The sequence below is a fragment of the Trachurus trachurus genome (assembly GCF_905171665.1).
Source record: "Trachurus trachurus genome assembly, chromosome: 3".
Taxonomy (NCBI): Eukaryota; Metazoa; Chordata; class Actinopteri; order Carangiformes; family Carangidae; genus Trachurus; species Trachurus trachurus.
In genome coordinates this window covers 9,862,057-9,879,056 of record NC_139893.1, presented here as the reverse complement: position 1 = coordinate 9,879,056, position 17,000 = coordinate 9,862,057, and the positions used below count along the sequence as shown (strand labels likewise).

The window sequence follows — 17,000 nt, the reverse complement described above, 5'->3', positions numbered from 1 at the left end:
TTTCACTCCTGGGGAACTCTTTGGAGCATCCTACAGATAAAGGACCTCAATATTTAGATGCTATTCTCAAGCCTTTTCAAAGTAATTGACATGTACAATAGCAGTCCCAAATACTGTGCTGAAATCAACAAACCTGATTTAACACTGCATCATTACCTATAAGTAATTAATTACTTTAAGTTAAGTTTGCCCTAAAGCCTGACTGAATGTATTCAAAGGATCATTTTTCACTCACAGAAACAATCAGCAGAAAACATTCACCAGAATAATGGCGAGAAACAAGAGGTTGGCTGATGACTGTTCGAGACATTTGCATCTCAGAGATGTTTCAAAGGACGTCGGACACTGGCATTTTATTTATCACTGCACAAAAGGGTAGCAGTGGCACAAGCTAGTTCAAATTAGCTTGTTGCAATTAATCAGTCATAAAAACCCAGAAGGTAGCACTGATAAGATTGACCAAATAGCGAACAGACATTATAATTTTGCAGTATCATAGGTCATAAGTGTGTAGTGTAGGACCAAAAAATGGAAACTATGGCTGCTATGAATGAGGAGAGATGTGCTGGACTGTAAATAAACAGAGTAAACATAAGAAAACACTGACAATTTAAACAATTGGCAGCGATACCTACTTGAAAGTCAGTGATCAGTGGAGTTTAAAATACAGGTATGAATCATTATGCATATCTGGGTCATCCCTACACTGTTATCAGCAAAGCTGGGGATATATAGTTGACTTTTAAAGCAGGATTTATCAATCTAATCTAATCACAAGGACTTCAAACAGACTATCTGACAGGTTTGTGAAAATATTCAGACTTTTAGTGAGTTTCCCTTCATGTTGTTCCAGTTCTGTTTGGCCTTCAGCCGTCTCTAGAAACATGTCTAAATTCTGTCTGGATCTGTTGGTACAATAGGTTGTAGAACAAGCTCCTTCAACATTTTAACGCTTATTTCAATGTTTTTTGCCCGGTGAATGCACAATGGCAGTTGCCCGCTCGTTGCCTGTCTGCCACTCGCAGGAAGTGGCCTTGCTGACATCTGTCTGAATAGATGCACAAAGATGATTGATATGCAAGTTGAATGATTTCTTTTTTTTTAAAGGAATGAACCATTACACCTAAATAACCTTTGATTACATGCGTAGCATCAATTATTTATGTGACCCTTGATCTTGTCTGAAAACCTTTAGTCCTATGACAAGTATTCTCTCAAAGGTATTTGTGGGAGTTGTCATCTCTGTCATGGTGTTTGCTAATAAGTCCCCTATGTCCCATCTACATGACCTTTGCACCTGTGGGTTGGTTTGAGCTAATGTGATTAACTGCCTCACTTTTAAAAACACAACAACCTCAGTGAAAACATGGGAAATAAAAAAAAACATTAATATATATAATATATAAAACATGGGGGAAAAAATATAATATATAGATAGAATACTTAATTACAGCGTTGTGCATCTTTCACTAACAAAATATAAACTCAAATTTGCACCTGCCCTCTCCATCTTTTTGATATACTTTCAAATAACTACATACACCAGGTGATTTATTAATGCTCTGTTTGTATTCTTGTATGCTCAATTAACTTCCTTTGTTTTTGTTTTTTAATCAAGACAATTATCCCCGCCCCATGTCCCAGAATTTTAATAATTCAAAGCCAAGTTATTTTTACAATCTAGGTAACTGACTAAGTTGTAATAAGAATTATTCTATTAATGTTCCTGATATTGAGACCTACAAAGGCATCTCAACGGTGGTAATAGGTGACTAAATGAGTGTAGCACCTATTGTGGCAACACTTGATCTGTACTGTAGCTCATCTCTAGTGAGCTAATAATATAAGAAGCAACCATACAAACAAAACAATCCTCCTTAGTTGCAAGAGTATGAAATTATTAGACGAAGCCATTCAACACTATAAATTACAATGTAAGCTACTTGATTGTTGTGGCTGTGGCGTCTTCTTTATGCCATACTTCTGTACATGAGCCTGCACTGCCATCTGCTGCTCAGTCATATGAAACACACACCACAGCATCAAAAGAGTGGCTGGGTTGAGGGGTCATGTGCTGCATTCAGGTGCTCATCGTAAATATCCAACTTGCAAACGCATTACTATTCACAGACTTTGCCTTGAAGTAATCAATGGACCGGCTTCAAACATCAAATCAAACATTACAAAGTTAGTTTGTCCCACAGCAAAGAGAACAGACACAATTGCACATCAAGGATATACATGTCTTCCTCTCATAGCACACCACTATATAACACAATGACAACTCAGATGAGAATCAGCTATCAACAACAAATACGCAGATAATTTATCAGATCAATATCAAATGACTACACATACCAGTCAAACACTTCCAACCTTACTGGTTTCATCCTCTTTTTTCGCCTGAATGAAGTGATGCACTTTCAATCCAAAGCCCCATCACTCTGCCATTTCTAACAAACCTATTACAACACACTGGATGTGATGTGAGCTGTCATGAAGTCACACACCAGGACATAACAGGTCAATCAGCAGAGCACTGATCAGACTGACAAACCCTTCTCATTGAATCAGTCATAGCCGCCACAAACACAGTAACACAGTGAGCTGTCTTACCTTAAACCAGTGTCTGTGCAGTTCTTGGGTCTCATTGTCTATGGATATTCTCATTCATCCAGGTCATTGTTCTTTTCTGGGCAAATTGAATCGTAGGCAACTGGACTTGTATTTGGCTGGGAAGACGTTTCGCCTCTTATCCAAGGGGCTTCATCAGTTCTCCATCAGGTCTCATTATCCAGCTTCAGTTTGTTGCACCATTGACCCTAGATCAGGGTGAAACAACAAATGACAGTCAATCCATTTTGAGAGATAAACATTTTGATCTTGTGCCACCTCCTAGATGTAAAACCATCCTCTGATTTTGCCAAGTCTATGTAAGTGAACATGTGCAGCATGTGCATTTGCCTACAATAAAACAAAGCCAAACAGCTTCATCATTGATGAAATGTCAGAATCAAAATGAGAGTATGTGATTTTTACGTGGTATTTGCCAGGTTAGCATTCACAGAATCATGTGTCTTAACCCAAAGAATCCTGGGAAAAATGAATGCAGTGTTTTGCTCCCTTGTATTTGCAGCGACTTGATGCTGACTGTTGTACCTGAGTGGAAGTCAGCCCCATCTATGTGCACCATTTCGTTGCTTTAGGTGTTGCTGTCTCTGAAATCCAGAGGCTTTTAGTGAATAATAATAACTGTGCCAGTTAGGGATTTATAGTTAATATTTCAGACAGCAATTGAATGCATCACAATTAATCTGGTCTAATCTGGGCTTGAACGTCACCAGATGAGAGATGACATCTGTGGATACTAGCTTTACTGTTCAAGTGAAATCAACGCATGGCAGTGATTTTCTGAGACAAAATGTCTATAACAACTTGCCAGAAGGTTACTCTCATATCATGCTCTGTTCTCTGTGTTTCTCTTTTCCTGCCCAGAATGCTTTTACCCAGAGGAAAAAAGGAGATGGAGCAGCCTGAGGGTAAGGCAGCTTATCAGATCATCATCCATCCATCTCCATCCTGCTCCATCTCCATGTCTTTTTTTCCCCCTCCTGATGTTGTTGTTATTGTTGTTCCAGCTGTTCGTCTATACAGAGTGCACCAAGGCCTAGGGCCTCGGCATAGTGCACACATGTTCAACATAATATTACTATGGAAATACATGCATTTTACATGTCCTGATGAATTTGTACTTTATTTGTATTAGTATAGTAACATGTTTGGCTATATTTATTTATATATTTTCCACACATGTGCGCACTAATCTTTAGGTATCTTAGATAATAAACACTGTGAAATACACGTTAATTGTACATTTTTGTGTTACTTTTCTTATTTGATACTTTATACCTCATGTCCAGCATGGAAGTACTGACTGACACCGACTGTGCTGCTGTGTTTATTAATGATGACCTTTATGGAAATTCAAGGAATATTCTATTCATTCTGCTTTAAAAGCTTCCATCATAGATGTGTCACAAACAGATGGTTTATATAATAACTAAATAAACTAAAATGTTAAGTATTAGAAAGGATTGTCCTGTAGCTAAGAAATACTCTCTATGTGGACTGCCTGCACATTATGCAAAAGTAGGCTATCAGTTGATCGCAATATGTGATTTCAGTTGAAACTGTCATTTTTGCCTTTTATTTTCAGGCAGCATAGGCTAGATATACAATATAATAATATAATATGCAATATCATTTATTATGTGATTTTTGTTGGGTCTTATACCAACAGAAATGTCCCTTTACACCTATTGTCATTTTATTTGCCAGGGCATCTCTGTAGCACTGCATAGCAGTACACTTATGATGCTATCATGCACAACAATTTTGTGACATTTTACCTTTATTCATGCACTTGACCATACTATATTCTTTTTTATTCTGGATTGCTGGGACCACATGGCCTAGGGTGAAGCCTGTCATTTGCAGAGCATTGGTGATGTTCATTTGGTAACTACGCCAATCACGTTATGCAAATGCATCACTGCGTTTAGACTCAGTTGATCAATAATCCCTAAATTCAATTCTACAACGCCACCATCACCAAAGGAAGTATGCACATAGTAGGCCTAGCCTACTCGGTAAATTCGCTATCAGTAACCTAAAACCATGCCCGATGCTAATCTATCATGCTTGCTAATCATTAGGGCCTAACAAAACTGTCCCAAATGTCATATGCGCCGAAAGTCGCTACAGGTGTGTTTACTTTATGGTAGGCCTCGCTCTGGGTAGGCCTATGCGTCTTTTCATGGGCCTCCCTCCCACACCATAACAGTGAGCAACTTTGCTAACAGCTTTTTCAAAATAAAATGATTAATTAGGATTCACTGCAGCCTCTTACCTTGTAACTCCGTGTCCCGTGTCTTGGGTTGAGTGACTTGACTTCCTGTCCGTGTTTTTGTCGCGGTGTTGTCTTTGTTGGCAAGTTTACATCCATTAGCGTGCTAATGTCCCCTCAATGCATTTGGCTACAAACAAGTATGGTAGCCTATTATAATAAATGATTTTACAGTTATGAACAACTGTTCGATGTGCTTCCTCTTGGTGTTCAGTAATAACGATGGTTGTGCTCTTTGAAACTTATCAAATCACTAAATCAGGCGTTTTGTCAAGCTGGCCTCAGGTGTGTACAGGTACAGCGGTGTTTCCACACGTTACGTACACTTACGTAAGTCCATTTTAGCGGGCTTGATTCTAATTGGTTGAACAGTTTGTAGCTCATCCATACCAACATTTGATTGGTGCGCACAGGCGGTGAGGGCGGTGACAAAAACTTTGATAGGAAATAGGAAGTGTAGGCTACAATACATCCATGGTAGGCTACCTTGCATTATGTAGAATAGATAATTAAATTTAAATATAAATCCTTAATTGTATATGCCTATATTTTGCAATAGAAAATTTATTCTATTTTATTTTCTCTTATTTAATTTATTTTTTATTTAATTTTATCGCTACTTTTGACTATTTTTTGTACCTTTCGTGTTTGCACCTGACAGCGTGTCAAGTTCCTTGTGCTGTAACATGACCTTTACTACTCTTGACAATAAAAACTTTTCTGATTCTGATTCTGAAATTGCAGCAAAAGAAATATATTTTTAAAATTGAAAAGTAATAGTAAAATGGTGGAAAATAATTTAAATGTAGACTTTGCATAAAAATAGCCTACTTAGGCTCTCTGAAACCAACTAACCAGGACCAAACTGAAAATCAATTCTACTTCTGTACTCCCACTCACTGAGGGAGGGAAACTGTAAAACGTTGGCAGTGAAGTCTTTCTGTAATCAGTGATACTGAATGACTGAGCGATTGATTTTTGTCTCTTCCAGTTGGACCTGGTTTCTATCCTTCTGTGATGCACAAGCTGTCAGTGCCAGACGACTCAGAGCCGTGGGGCGTGGACCCTTTGTACTCCATGACACACAGTGCAGAGGCCATGGCCAAAGTCAAAGGCGTCGTCATGCGAGGCAAAAAATACAACCTGATGGGTCAAGTGATTCCCATCTACGGCTTTGGGATCCTTCTTTACATCCTCTATATCATCTACAAGGTGATTACTATGGCTGACCTACCTACATGTTAGGCTGTATGATTATACAATTCTGCACATGAATATAAAGTGTTATCATGCAGCTTTGCGGTACACAATACAGTATAATGCTGTGTCTACTGCATACTGAAATACTATTGTGGAAGTGGAGATAATGAATGCATTTCACATTCAATCATATATAATACATTTTTTTGAATTACATATGACTGATATTCTTATCATAATAATTCTCATGTTCACAGCTCACATGTAAGGGCCCGGGGAAGACAGCTAAATCAGGAAACTATACCACAGTAACCTTGCCGGAAATGGAGTCTCCAATCAGTAAGCAATTTCAAGTAGCCTATTTGCTGCATAATTAAAAAAAAAAAAAAAAAACTACTTGTATTAATTCATGCAACAGCCACAGGTTTCACACCAATATGAATGAATATGTTCATAGACAATGTAATAAATATAAAGAGTTACAAATCCCATAACGTACTGTACTGTACACTGTAAAAAAAATTCCGTAGAATTTACGGTAAAATACTGGCAGCTGTGGTTGCCAGAATTTTACCGTAGAAAATACGGTCACAATGTATTACACATTACGGTATGCTGTTTTGGCAACCGTAAATTTCACAGTAGAGAACTGTTATTTGTTTACGGTAATTTGCTGTAAAAATAACAGTTATAATATAAACCTGTTTACGGTAAATTCTTTTAAAAATAACGGATATACTGTAAACCTAATTACAGTCCATCAGTGAAAAAACACGGTAAAACTGTAAGATATAGTACGGTATTTTATTGCAAAATTCACGGTAAAATACTGGCAGCTGTGGTTGCCAGAATTTCACCGTAAAAAATACGGTACAACACATAATGGAATTACAGTTTGTTGGCGTAGATTTTACAGTCAGAAAATGCAAATGGTAAATTATTAAGGAAATAACCAATTAAAGGACAATTCCAGGCGAATTCAACTCGGGGGTGTATTTTCCTATCATTTTAGGTCTAAAAGAAGGAATCTTAAGATTTTCAGTTTAATCGCTCCTGTTTTGCGGTAGTTGCGTCTGTCCCCGCATCGCCACGGCAGCAATGAATGGGAGTGGATGTAAGTTCCGCTGTTTAGGCTGTTTCCATCCCTCAAAGCCGCAATTTTTTTCCACAGACAGCGTAAGATGGAGACTCAAACATGCACCGAGAAGTTTATTTACTTCAAGCAAGCCGACATGTTTGTAAAACTAGATCTAATTCAAAGTCTCCCAGAGTCTTGCGCGAGCCCGAAGTTGCAGTGCTGGTGTATTCAGGTGCAGTTGGAGCTATCGTTTGTGTCATAAACACAGGAATACCAACTCTTGACTTGCTTCAAGTGTACATTTTTTTCCACAGACAGCGTCAGGTGGCTACTCAAACATGCGCTGAGAAGTTTTTTTTTACTTGAAGCAAGTAAAGAGTTGATATTCCTGTGTTTATGACACAAACTGTAGCTTTCCTACTGCACCTGAACACACCGAGCACGGCAACTGGGTCTCGCGCGAGACTCCGGGAGACTTTGAATTAGATCTAGTTTTACAAACATGTCGGCTTGCTTGCTTAAATAAACTTCTCGGTGCATGTTTGAGTCTCCATCTGACGCTGTCTGTGGGAAAAATTTGCGGCTTTGAGGGCTGGAAACAGCCTAAACAGCGGAACTTACATCCACTCCCATTCATCGCTGCCGTGGCGATGCGGGAACAGACGCAACTACTGCAAAACGGGAGCGATTAAACTGAAAATCTTCAGATTCCTTCTTCTAGACCTAAAATGATAGGAAAATACACCCCCGAGTTGAATTCGCCTGGAATTGTCCTTTAAGCCCATTGTAAACCAAAGTACAGACTATAATTGATAAACTTTAAGAACCTCTCTTTGCATATACACATTCTCTGTGAAAAACAGAACTTGTCCAGTATACTCACAAGGCAGTGTTGACATCTTGAAAAGACAGTGTGTGTCCATACATATGAAGAAGGATAGTCCATGATAGAAGAAATAAACATAATGAAAAAAGGAGCCACTTGCCCTGTGTTGATCAACACTAATGAGTCACTGAGTCCAGACTTGGCTGAAGAGGGCTCTTAACATATACATGGTGTTCAAGAAACTGGAACTTAAAGCATCCAGCAGTCACCAGTTCTGCTTGAAGACTCATATATTGTCCATTTGGTGTCCACTGTAGACTGGCATGATCCTCTCTGCAGCCAGAAAACAGAAACAAAGCAAAGGTTAGATTGATGCAGTGCCTGAGCATGGTGCCTACAGAGATAAATTCAGCCTTCTGTTGTTAAACTGAGCTCCAATGAGCTATACATAGAATGAAACCAGCACTCTGGAATATAGTTTTGCAGGTCATCAGGAGTATTTCATTTATTTTATTGTATTAGTGTAAAAGGTAGAAACTGTCACTTTTCAGGACTAAATGATCATCAGTATTTGTTTCACCCTTGTCGAATTGCAGCCAAAATCCTGAATCTTGTCCGTAATACTGATTTTTTTTCTACAGTATGTTTGTATGAAGCTGTTGGCACCGTGCATTTGTGGGAGATCGATTGAGTGAAGTTTGAGTTGTGCTTGCATCTACTCATTTGCTACACTGACATAAACCATTGCTTACCTCTAATTAGCCTTGACAAGACTGGTGTTTGAGTCATTGGGTCCAGACTTGACTGAAGACAGGTGGGACAGAGTCTCATACAGACATGGTACAATGTTGAAGAAACTTTGGGCAGGTGTTGTCATCATTCCTGCTTGAAAATTCACCAGCAGTCTTCAATCAGGTGTTTACTGTGGACTGGCATGAACCTCTCTGCAACCAGACAAAGAAAGACAACAAAGAAAACATTGTTAATGATAATGATAATTATTATTATATAGCACAAGTGCTTCCTGCAGCAACAACAACAACAAACAAAACATTAATAAAAGAAGTTGGAACAGAAAAAAAAAAAAATGGTGAATGAAGAGTAGGTTTAAAAAATCTAATAGAAAGGCCAACCAATAAATATGATTTCAGGAGGCGCTTAAAACAGTTAACAGATTTAGCAGATCTAATAGATTGAGAGAGATTGAGGGAGAAACTGTGGAGGCTACAGCTGAAAACACACAATCCTTTGGATTTGACATTAAATCAGTGATTTTGATGGTTTTTTTTAAGGATAGTTCCGAGGATTTATCCTTAAGGAACTCCAGATAATAGGGTAGTAGACATAAATGGGAGACATAATTATTGATGTGGCCATGTAAATATTTGACAGGTATGAAGAAACAAAAACATTTAGGCTAATGGCAGCACCAGTTCAGAAGCCTATCAATTTAAATGTACTCACTGAAGCTGAGTGTTGATAACGCTGAAGATGTACTGGCCATGCCACATTCCTGCAAAGTAGGCTGCCTTGCATTCTCCAGCTGCACCATGCTGAGGAGAAGGTAAAATGATTTTGTAGTGTTAAAAATGTGTACAACTAAGGATGGGATGGTTCTGTACAAATATAGTATATGTTGAACACAAAATGAACTCATGTAACACTTCAGTAATAATGATAATGGACAGAAGTAGCTACATGGATATCTGAACAAGGCAGTTTTAGGCCGGTGTATTTTCCCTCTTCCACACAAACACAGTAACACATAACTTTACCTTAACAGTAATGATGTTGGCCTCCCTTAGGAACTTCTGCACCTCCATGAGAGCAAGGCTCCTCTTCAGACCGTCTATCTCCATGTGCTAACGTTAGCTTCCACATACTTTACTCTGATTAGAAAACACAAAAACTCTGGTTACTCTCAGGTCCTGTCTCTCACGCTAGTCTCATGCTATAGTAGTCAGCGTTATTAGCTTAACGATCCACCGTTAGCGTTAGCATAACGACCGTTATCGTTATTAGCATAACAATAGACCGTTAGCTGTATTAGCATAACGGTCGTTAGCGTTAGCCTAGCCATCGTTAGCGTTAGCCTAGCTCATGTGCTAAACGGCCAAAGTAACACAAACCATGCTCATTTTTAAATACTTACAGTTCATCTGTAGCTTTTCCACGGACAGTTGGTATGATCCAACCTGAGAAAGTCCAGTCCGATCCACCGACACTCGTTGCTGAAGCAGTCAGACTTTTTTGCAGACTGAAGCTGGGGCATTTCCATCAAAAATAAAATTAATCCACTTTACTTATGTCGTCTTTGGCTGACAACAGAGCAGCTTGGTTGTAACCAGGTTGTAACGGCGCTCCGGCCAAAAATAACGGATCTTGGTGGCGCGCAGCAAACCAACCGTTGACCCAACAAATGGGTTACTATGGTTACTGCTGGGTCACCTGTAGGTCACCCAAGCCAGAGCTGACTCAAGCTTCTTCTTTTTTTCCTTTTTTCTTTCTTTTTTTTTTTACTGTGTGTAGGTATGTTATGGAGACTACATGTTTGTACAATAGAGATGTTTGTATTTTAAAAAAATATATATTTATGTCTAAACTCTTTTGCACATTTATTCTGAAATATATGTTACATATAGGCTATTACATGTTATTTTGACTTAGTATCTTATAGTAAGGGCAACATATGAAAATCTGGGAACTAAATCCTTACCAAGAAATTTCTTCACAATTGTCTTTAGGAACGTGCGTAATATCATGTCTTAAAATGTTGAAATTCAACTCCCGTGGGAAACCCCCTAAAAAACGACTCAAAGTTGGGGTACCCGTAACTGGATTTTTGAACATTCCGAAATGTTAAATTTGGCCTTAAGAAACTTGTGAGGGGTCAAACTAGGGGTTTTTCATGATTCTGAGTTGATCGCAAACATTAGTTTTACACCCAAAACACTCCTTGGTGGAGAAAAAAACAGCCACACCCACTTTTCTTGTTCATCGGAAACCCTACTACCACCAATAGAATGTTGGTGCAGAGAAGCCATTCCATTCATTATCATTGCAGAGGTTGTGTTACATAATACTACTAAATACTCAATATAATATAACTTTTATTCTACCATTTTTTCTATAGGACATTATACAGACCCTCCAGGATTTTATGATGTCACGATTGCAACTATTAATGCAAATTCAATCATGAATTCTTTGGCCTTGCCACTGCAACTTTTCAGCAAATTTGCTATCATAGACTGCTGTGGCTAGCTGTTTTCAGCTGTGGCCACAGTGTTTCCATTTTCCATTTCCATTTTATTTGCATGTCTGTGTTTTTATTAGTTATTATAGATAGATAGATATTATATATTACTAGTTATTGTTTTCATATAACATTACGTTTTATGCGGATCGGGAGCGAGAGAGAAGGAAAGAAATCAGATGCACACCAGATTTCACATACCAGTAAAAACGGAAACATAGCCTACACAGCGCGCGCGCACACACACACACACACACACACACACACACACACACACACACACACACACACACACACACACACACACACACACACACACACACACACACACACACACACACACACACACACACACACACACACACACACACACACACACACACACACACACACACACACCTGCCTATCTCTATAATGCATTATTATCATACTTATAATGACTTATAATGCAGTTATAGCACTGTATAACTATAGTTATAAACACTCATAAATGATCATAATGCTTTATAACAACAATAATCATAACACACTATAAAGCATTTTATCATGACTTATAAGGTCAGGTATTATAATACGTTATAATTGTTAGTAACTCGTTGACAATGACCACATCGATAATGCATTATAAATATAGTTATAATGTGTTACAATTGGCTTATAAACATGTATAACTATCATAATAAACACTCATAAATGATCATAAGGCTTTATAACAATAAGCATAACACATCATAGAGCATTATAACTCTATTATAATACTTGACCTTAAGCCATTATAAAATGCTCTATAATGTGTTATGCTAAATGTTATAAAGCCTTATGATCATGTATGAGTATTTATAATGATGGTTATACACTTTTATAAGACAATTATAACACATCATAACTATATTTATAATGTATTATCGATATGGGCATTGTCAGCGAGTTACTAACAATTATAACGTATTATACCTCAGTCACAATAAAATGCTTTATAGTGTGTTATGATTATTGTTATAAAGTATTATGATCATTTATGAATGTTTATAATTGTAGTTATACAGTGCTATAACCACATTATAACTCATTATAAGTATGGTTATAATGCATTATAGAGATAGGCATCAAAGTCTTACCAAAATGGTTATTAGTTGGCTAACAGTAATTAATATGGTTAGTAAGCCAACTCCAATGTGCGACTGAATCTGATGACCATCTGACCATTTTATTTTCCTAAATGCTAGCTGACTGCTCCATTAGCTATCAAACTAGGATAACATGGTGTAGGCCTATAGTCTTCACGAGGATTTTTGCAGTTAGGTTTAGGCGGTGATCTACTATACTTAATAGAATACATTAGAGATACAGTAAGCTATTCCTGTGCATGACAGAGGTTTTCTTTAATGTCACAAAAAACTTCGACTATTACTACTGAATACTTAATATAACTATATTCTACCTTTTTCCATTGTTGGACATTAATCTAGCACACACGTCAATCTCATGTCAAAAACCTGGGGGCCAGATCTGTCCTGTGATACACTTTTATATGGCCTTCAAGAAAAATATTATGTTAATAATGGCCCACCAATATAGCATTCACATTACTCACATTACAAATCCCATAATACACTACCAGCTAACAGCTACCATACGGTCATGACCAAGCAATAGGCCCAAGCTGGAATGAACAAGTTTGTGACACACTGCAACATCTTTTTCCATTCTTCAAAAACGACCTCTTAGAGCCTGGATGCTCGATGGAGATTGATGCTCAGTGTGTGTGCAGATTAACATTACCATGTTTGCAATCAATGTAGCACCACTGTGTATTTTTTGTGCTTTTCCTATCTTCATTTCGAACAAACTTGTTTCAGTTGTTGCTGGTATGTGAAATCTGGTGCATGTCCACTCTGTCTTTTCTCTCTCGCCGCTTGCTACCGATCTGCATAATAAATGACATTTATAATAACTTTTTAAATAAATTTAGCAACACCACAAAATCCTGGAGGGTCTGTATAATGTCCTATAGAAAAAAGGGTAGAATAAAAGTTATATTATATTGAGTATTTAGTAGTATTATGTAACACAGCCTCTGCAATGATAATGAATGGAATGGCTTCTCTGCACCAACATTCTATTGGTGGTAGTAGGGTTTCCGATGAACAAGAAAAGTGGGTGTGGCTGTTTTTTTCTCCACCAAGGAGTGTTTTGGCCGTAAAACTAATGTTTGTGATCAACTCAGAATCATGAAAAACCCCTAGTTTGACCCCTCACAAGTTATTTAAGGCCAAATTTAACATTTCGGAATGTTCAAAAATCCAGTTACGGGTACCCCAACTTTGAGTCGTTTTTTAGGGGGTTTCCCACGGGAGTTGAATTTCAACATTTTAAGACATCATACTACGCACGTTCCTAAAGACAATTGTGAAGAAATTTCTTGGTAAGGATTTAGTTCCCAGATTGATCAAATATCTGCTAAAATGCCCTTACTATTAATCTTATCTTAATTCTGTTTTGACAACATGTAGTTTTTCTATTGCATTAAGTGCTTCACATCGACCCGAACAATGCCCACGTGACCACAGCCTGTCCTGATACCATACTTTTTAACATTCTACTTTCTATAGAAATGATGGTATGATTTAATGGTTGTGTACCGTAAATTTAAACGTAAACACCAGCAAAATCTGTAATTCAGACAGAATGATACCGTCAATTTTACGGTAATTACACGCTTGTGACATTATGGTATTTTACCGTGAATTTTGCAAACTTTTTACAACATTCACAGTAAAATTCCATATTTTCTACTTAGTAAGACCGTAAAATTTAAAGTTATTTACTGTATCTTGATTTACGGTAATTCAGTGTATTTACTACAGTGATATACTATTTTTGATTTTACGGTATTTTACTGTTGCTATTTGACAGTTTTTTACCGTAATTTCTACGGACATTTCTTATAGTGTATGTGTGTGTCAATGTACATATAGGCTACATTCATACAGTGACATATAATTTGTTCATATGCCGTTTACAGAAAAGTGCATTATGATTTGATATTAAAGCAGTGGTGTCTCTTGTAGCAACAGATTATGAGCTCGCCAGTCTTCAGGAGAGACTTCTGCAAACAGAGAGGATGATGGAGAGGATTGTCTCAGCGAAGAGCCGTGGCTCTGCGAGGTAGAAGATTTATTTTTTGCTCTTCACACACTCCTGTTCAGTGCCCATAGGACAGTAGAGCCAGAGAGATTGCTTCACACTGGGATGAATCAGGTTGGACCAGGCATGGAAATTAAAGTTCAAAATTAAAGGGAAAATTATTCAAAGGTAGAAAGGCCACTGGCATATTTTACTTGACAGCTACTGCTACTGATTTATTTAAATTCTGTAGGTCATATAATAACATTAATTGTTTATGAAGTGAATTCATGTCCACAGGAATAGAAATCATTTTTTAATCAGGCTCCTCACACATTCACTCATGTAATATGAGTGACATCCATTGATATAGAAAACCCAGCTCATCTGGGTTTTGTCTCTTTCAATAAGAGCTTCAATAGAATCAGGAAACCCAGACAAAAGAGAAAGTATGTCATTTACTAATCTGACATATGGTGTCCTACCACTGCACACTGCACAGCCATCTTGCCTGATTTCCAAATCTGTGCTGCTCTCTAGTGGCAAAAGGAGGAAGAGCAGAACGTCAACAACAAAGAAGGAGGAGAAATTACTCAGGCAACTTCGACAGATCACACAGCTAATGCAGGAGGGCCGGTTGGAGGCAGCCTCCCCAGAGATAGAGGCCGAGCAGGTCCCCTACGGTGCAGACTGGGAGGGTATGTAATGTCATATCTGTTGCACTTACAGCAGCAAATTTTGGTCTCTTTAATTCTAAGAAGCTGTTTTATGCAAATAATTTGTCTGTATTTTAAAGTGATAGTTCAACATTTTGGCAAATTGGCCCATTGCCAGAATCCATATGGTTTTACAGTAGGATTAGATTTGTTACCTTTAATTGTCAGTGTGAGCTATTTTTAGAATGGCGGAGCAGAGCCGTGAGCTGCTCAGAGCTACGCTACGGAGGCTCATGGGATTTCTTGGTTTCCCTCATCAAACTCATCAAATACACAATCCAACAACTCCAAAACAACCCTGTCTCATAACGCTCCGTTATCATCTCATAGCATGGTGAATGTGCAGGTCACAACTTGTCCACCAGAGCATTTTGGGGTGTATTTGATGAGTTTGATGAGGGAAACCAAGAAATCTTGCGGCTCTGCTCAACCTTTCTAAAAAAAAATAGCTTGCACCGACAATTAAAGGTAACAAACTTACTGCTATGACTATAGGGATTGTGGCAATGGGCCAATTTGCCAAAATGTTGAACTATCCCTTTAAATAAAGTTAATAATCATGCACCAATGCAGGCTACCCAGACGAGACCTACCCAGACTATGAGGATTCCCCCAGTGACCGACTTGGGTTTGACAGCTTCATCCTGGAGGAACCATGCCGCCAGCCCACGGCCGAGGCCCTGGCAGAGAGGATGGAGCAAGAGGAGGAAGAGGCAGTGATGGCAAGAAAGCTGTCTATAGTGAAAGAGGTGGAGGAAGAGGAGGAGGATGAGGATGAGGATGAGGATGAGGAGGAGGGAGAAGAAGAGGAAGAGGAGGAGGAGGAGGAAGATGAAGAGGAAGCAGTGGTAATAGCAGCGGAAGATATTATTAGGGCGGCGGAGGAAGAGGAGGAGGAAGAAGAAGAAGAAGAAGAGATGGCAGTGATGAAGCAGCTGCTCAGTCCACGTTTACCCCGACCTGGGGCAGAGAGAGGGGAGAGACTCGGTCTGGAGGTGAGCAAGGAGCTGCAGTGTCACAGTGGAGGGAAGAAGCAGATAACCTTCAGCGACCACAAAAAGGTGTTTCACTATCCCAGAGAGGAAAATTATAGGAGGGGGGAGGAAGAGAAGAGGGAGGAGGAGGTGAAGGTGGAGGCAGAGGAGGAGGAGGAGGAGGATGAGGAGGAGGAGGAAGACGAGGTGGAGGAAGAGGACGAGGGGACAGAGGTAGAGGGGGAGGAGGCTGATGAGGAAGACCCGGTGATGGAGGCAGAGAGCCTGCTGTTCAGCTGTGAGGGAGGCCCAAACCCAGAGGAGGAAGCAGAGGAGGAACACGAGGAGTTAATGTCAGCGGAGGAGGAGGAGGAGGAGGAGGACAGTCACATAACCACAGACCTGCCCAAAGAGGTCGGGGTGAGTGGGCTGAGGATGAGGAACCGCAGGGAGAAGTAAAGGACTTCACCTAAAGAAAGTTCACAAACACACAGCAAAGTCAATACAGAAGAGGATTAGGGCTGCTGTGGAAAACAAAGTGAGTTCTGACTTTAATCTCAGAATTCTGACTTTAATCTCAGAATTCTAGAATTCTGACTTTAATCTCAGAATTCTAGAATTCTGATTTAAACTCAGAATTCTAACTTTTTTCTTAGAATTCTGAGTTTAATCTCAGAATTCTAGAATTCTGACTTGAGTCTCAGAATTCTGAACTCAAATTCTGAGAAAAAAAGTCAGTCCTCACAGACCCCACAGCGGCCCTAATCCTCTTCCGTAAATCAACATCCCTCACCTCATACAGTGTTTATTACCTATCCTTTAAGCTAAATATAGACACAACGTAGTAAGAGCTTCTTCCAGGATGGTTTTTATATGAAATCCACAAACAGTGGAAAAAACACTTTCCAGAAGCTCAAG

At 38.8% G+C, this 17,000-nt stretch overlaps 1 protein-coding gene and 1 long non-coding RNA gene across 2 annotated transcripts; one reads left to right on the top strand and one right to left on the bottom strand.

Annotated features, from left to right (window-relative positions):
- Positions 1-3,421: 3,421 nt before the first annotated feature.
- Positions 3,422-16,541, top strand: ric3a (RIC3 acetylcholine receptor chaperone a; the record flags this gene model as incomplete). Its single annotated transcript, XM_084001526.1, has 6 exons — positions 3,422-3,539; positions 5,898-6,118; positions 6,364-6,445; positions 14,338-14,434; positions 14,933-15,090; positions 15,682-16,541. The coding sequence occupies 6 exons, from the start codon at positions 3,422-3,424 to the stop codon at positions 16,539-16,541; spliced, it is 1,536 nt and encodes a 511-aa protein (XP_083857652.1).
- On the bottom strand, positions 7,771-9,892 carry LOC311005869. The gene is made up of 4 exons (XR_014596366.1): positions 9,786-9,892; positions 9,475-9,563; positions 8,763-8,954; positions 7,771-8,343 (listed from the first exon to the last, which is right to left on the bottom strand). It is a non-coding gene; the product is annotated as an uncharacterized lncRNA (long non-coding RNA).
- Positions 16,542-17,000: the final 459 nt, after the last annotated feature.